Source organism: Tarenaya hassleriana, unplaced genomic scaffold (genome assembly GCF_000463585.1).
Source record: "Tarenaya hassleriana unplaced genomic scaffold, ASM46358v1 Cleome26, whole genome shotgun sequence".
NCBI classification, from domain to species: Eukaryota; Viridiplantae; Streptophyta; class Magnoliopsida; order Brassicales; family Cleomaceae; genus Tarenaya; species Tarenaya hassleriana.
The window spans coordinates 2,236,261-2,240,724 of NW_010965869.1; the positions used below are offsets into that span (position 1 = coordinate 2,236,261).

Here is a 4,464-nt window from a genome sequence, read left to right on the forward strand (position 1 = left end):
CCTCTCAGAAAAGAAGTGGAGGAATTCATGACGGATGCCAGGGCTCATCTGTTCAGTGTGAGGAGGAGCAAAGCCAACTTCTTCAGGCTGACGGGGGTTTTCTCCGGGGTCATCTCCGTCGGAAAATGGATGGGTCACGTGCGCACGTGGAGAAATCCGGTGACGACGGTCCTGGTGCACGTGCTGTATACGATGTTGGTGATGTTTCCGGGGATGATATTTCCGACAGTGTTTCTGTACATGGCTGTGATTGGGCTGTGGAATTACAGGTTCAGACCCAGGTACCCTCCCCACATGAACGCCAGAATATCCCACGCCGACATTGCTTCTGCTGACGAACTGGACGAGGAGTTCGATTCTTACCCCACGACCAAGAGCTCCGACGCTGTCCGAATGAGGTATTATCATTGTTTTAAATGTACCCTTTTTGGTGGGCATTTTTATCCTGGACTCCCCCGGTTTTTTTATATATTTTCATATAAAATTACTTTTATATATCATAATTTTGTAAATTATCATACGAGGCATTCTGGATTTCGATCTCTGTTTCTTTTTTTGTTTTGGCAGGTATGACAGGCTGAGGGTTGTGGCGGGAAAGGTACAGACGGTGGCCGGAGACATAGCGGCGCAAGGGGAAATCAATTATTATATCATATTCGGTTCAGTCAATTTGATTTCAGTTTCGATCTATTTTAGGTTTTTATTAAAACAATTTGATTTTTTTGCTTGGTCGCAGCAATTGTTCTCTACGTCACCCCCTTTCAGCTGGTGGCTCTTCTCACCGGATTTTACTCCATGAGACATCCTAAGTTCCGCCGACGCATTCCCTCTCCGCCTCTAAACTTTTTCCGGCGACTCCCCGCCATGACCGACTCCCTCTTGTGATTGAACGTATGTCTCATGAACGTTATGGTTTATGTGTGTGTAGTCGATCCATGTTGCAGAATTTTGGATCTAATAAAAGGGAGACGATGTAAAAGAAGAAAATAAAAACTAGTATTGCATCACAATTTCATAATCCGCTTCATTCACATGCAAATTTTCTCTACCCGGGTTTTCTCTGTACAATAAGAACACCACTGTCTAGTTTCTCCAATGCGTTACTCTAAATGATACTCGTACAATAAGATGGTTCCCCACCCTTGAGCAAAGATTTAAGTCTTTGAACAAATGCCCGTCAAGAAATACATATCAACATCTACACTTTCAAGAAACGCTACTCTGCTAAGGTCTTCTCTGAGCCGAATACCGAAGAGAAAAATGGAAACTAATCAGGTAGTTCTTCTCCTTCTGAAAGCCGGGTGTATAGCCCCATCCACAGAATCGAGTTTGTCAATTCTGTCTATACACACTCGCATTCTCTCTATGACAGTGGGTATTGTGGCGATGTTCCTCGATATTCTCTCCTTCAGTTCAATTAATTTCTCTGAACACCGTTGTTCTTCAGCTGGATCTTCTAATTCTGCATGAAAAACATGGCCCAGTGATCTGTATGAGGTACTGATATACTAGATAGATTCATGTGTCCTTCTGGAATTGCGTCTTATTATTGACCATTATGAGCAAATCTTACATGTTGCTCATTGTAGAGGTGAAGACAAACGCCAGGCTTTAAACCATGTATAGACAGACCGACCACATATTGGCAATAATTAACTGAACCATCAGAATCAGAATGCAAGTTTATGGGCTCTGTATATGAATATGTACACATTAGATTGACCTTCAATCACAAGCATCTGTATCCCTACAGAATTATGCATTCTGAGCTGTAGACTGGATTCTATATCCAGACAGAGTAATCGAGCTAAGAAACGGGTTGAAAGTCATGAACATATCACACTAAGAGTCCACTCAATACTTCTAATTGGATATCTACACTGAGTTGAATCTATAATATGATCAAAACATGAGCAACCCAAAAAGAATACACAAAATGCCAAACACCGAAGTGTATGCTTATCATCGCTTCAAGCATTGCAAGGGCAGCTTCGTCACTATTCCGATATGGGTTCTTCATAAGTTTTATCTCACGACCCAACACTAATGGTTCCAGCTTAACCCTAAATCTCGATCTTTTACACTCTAGACCACTGAAGAAACGACCATAGCAACAACTAATAAAACGGATGACATCTCAATACTCTTATCAGAAACGAAACCCAAGGCATACACGGCGTAGAATCGGAAAATAAACAATCCAACAGGAAAACGCATAGCTTCGGTGAGGAAGGAACCTGGAATAGTCAGGCGGGAAGGTCCAAGATCCGACGCAGACTCGACGTTGGGAAAAATTGGTTGCTGCGACGAAAGCACAGACGATAAAGTGTTCCTCAGCTGATCCGGTAACGTTTTCCTGTAATCGGAGATCTTCTGAGCCATTTGCAACACTTCTGACTCCAGTTTCTCCAGATCTTCTTCGCCGAGGTCGACTCCGGGGTCCGAATTGGTATTTAGGGTTAGATTTTTGTCCGGAAGCGCCATGGGTTATAGAATCCGAGATTCCTAGGCCGAAATCGTGGTTATCCGGATGGAATCCTCTCTCTCTGTCTCTCTCTCTCTCTCTCGGAACAGTATACCGAGGGTTTTGAAATTTTGGATCTCGGAAAGGGAAATGTGGAGCGGGAAGGTGACCCAGACAAGAAAAAAAAAATGTTTTCTTGGGAAACCGAATTGCTTGTATGAACCTCACGCGCATGCAAAGCGCGTTAAGCGCGTGTCAATCAAATTGCTGGGTTAACCGAAAATCCATTATTTGCTCTCTTTCTCAGTTTTTGGCAACAGTAGGCGCGTGAAGCGTCCTTTCTTACCAAAACACTCGCCATCTTCTTTGTTTTTTTACCTAGTTATGTTTCATTATTTTTTTTCTTTCTTTTTATGCCACAGATGTTCTTGTATTATCTGAACCCATCATATAAAATGTTCAATCTATCTGATCCGGTATTGATTAAAATAGATAAATTTGGTTATATAAATAAATCTGTATAACCAAGTTTAGATTCAAAAGGCAAATATGGCCAACTAAATACTAATATAGTATGAGCCGCAATTATTGGGCAACCAGCGCTTTACCGAGAGGGGGATGGGCCTTTCACATAGAGACGGTTGGATGAAATGGGTCTTCCATATAAAACCCATGATTTTGTACGGTCTGGCAATAGATGGACCCCACATCCCAGATTCCCCACGCAGTTTCCGAAAATGGGCCATTCCCCGGCCCCAGGAAACCATCATCAGCCTGTCATCCCTCCCTCTAAACGAATATCTCACGTACCATGCTGTCTCCAGATGCTATTGGAATCTTCCGACCATTTCCGTTGACTTAAATCTCTCTCCCTCTCTCTCTCATTTAGGACCAGCAAACTTAATGGGTGTTACTTGACCGCTCCTAGAATCACTAGCTCAGCTCTGTATCTATAGGTTTCTTCATCAGAACCAGAAAATTAATCGAAATCGCTTGATGGGTCGTCTTCCGATGTTGTGATCACCTTTTTCTAACTAAAAAGGTTGAATTTTTCTAGTTTTACTTGACGGATTCGGTCATAGCTCTTGGAACTCAATCTGATGGGTGATCTCTTGGCCTCTATGATTCTGTCCCTATTCTTGGAGCCAGAAAAAAAATTACAAATCCTTCAGCCTCAAGTTTTAATGTCATGTTATCCCACTCTATTTCGGTTTAAAGGATTATGTTGGACTCGGATCCTATTGCCAATTATTCAACTGCACTTACCCTCTTTTTTTTTTTGATAACGTTGGTAACCCGTCCTAGATCCTTCGTGTCAGACACTGCAACGCCTCACAATCCAAATGGTAGGACGAATGACACGATATCGTGGACGGTAAACCCAACGACCCCATGCAATAGCCGACAAACCACGCGAAACAGATAAACCAACCGAAACTGACCGGCTCAGGGGAAGTTTGACACCAAGAGGAATCGAACTCTCCACCACTAGCTTTTGAGTGAGGCTTCACCCCACTTACCCTCTTTCTTGCTTTATCATTCCACTGGAAATCAATTCCCCTATAAACCTGTTTCAACCTATGCTTTTGGCGCTCCCATATTTTTTATCTTCTGTTCTACAACCTTCCGTTGCGCTCTGTTATATCTCTGTGTATGTGATTGTGTATAGTTAGTTTGTTGTTGTGTATATTCTTTCTGTTTCACACACCTTTTCCATTTTCCAGGTTGTTAGAGCATTGTAATTGCTGTATAAATATCCCTGTAATTTTCCTTGGTTAATCAGAGAAACATTTTTTCAATCCATCGAAATCCCTTTCTCTTCAGATTTCTTATATGGTATCAGAGAGCTAAATCTCCTGGGTTTATTCTTCTTCGTTTCTTTTCTGGGTTTATATTTCTTCTCATGGCCTCATCTGCTGTAAATCTCGATCTTTTACACTCTAGACCACTGAAGAAACGACCATAGCAACAACTAATAAAACGGATGACATCTCACTAGG

General features: G+C 42.1%; 2 protein-coding genes across 4 annotated transcripts in view; one reads left to right on the forward strand and one right to left on the reverse strand.

Annotated features, from left to right (window-relative positions):
* Positions 1-1,010, forward strand: part of LOC104817091 (FT-interacting protein 1) — a 4,587-nt gene extending 3,577 nt beyond the window's left edge. The window contains 3 exon segments of the mRNA XM_010546168.2: positions 1-398; positions 568-664; positions 697-1,010. Of these exon segments, the coding sequence (XP_010544470.1) occupies positions 1-398; positions 568-664; positions 697-885 (684 nt within the window). The 3' untranslated portion in view covers positions 886-1,010.
* LOC104817023 lies at positions 1,008-2,629 on the reverse strand. 3 transcript variants are annotated; one of them, XM_010546083.2, is made up of 3 exons: positions 2,238-2,629; positions 1,574-1,692; positions 1,372-1,462 (listed from the first exon to the last, which is right to left on the reverse strand). In XM_010546083.2, the coding sequence occupies exons 1-3, from the start codon at positions 2,482-2,484 to the stop codon at positions 1,457-1,459; spliced, it is 372 nt and encodes a 123-aa protein (XP_010544385.1). In that variant the 5' UTR covers positions 2,485-2,629; the 3' UTR covers positions 1,372-1,456. The 3 variants fall into 3 exon arrangements, with proteins under 3 accessions (XP_010544384.1, XP_010544385.1, XP_010544386.1); XM_010546084.2 differs by having other exon boundaries at positions 1,574-1,656; positions 2,238-2,627; XM_010546082.1 differs by lacking the exon at positions 1,574-1,692 and having other exon boundaries at positions 1,008-1,462; positions 2,238-2,617.
* Positions 2,630-4,464: the final 1,835 nt, after the last annotated feature.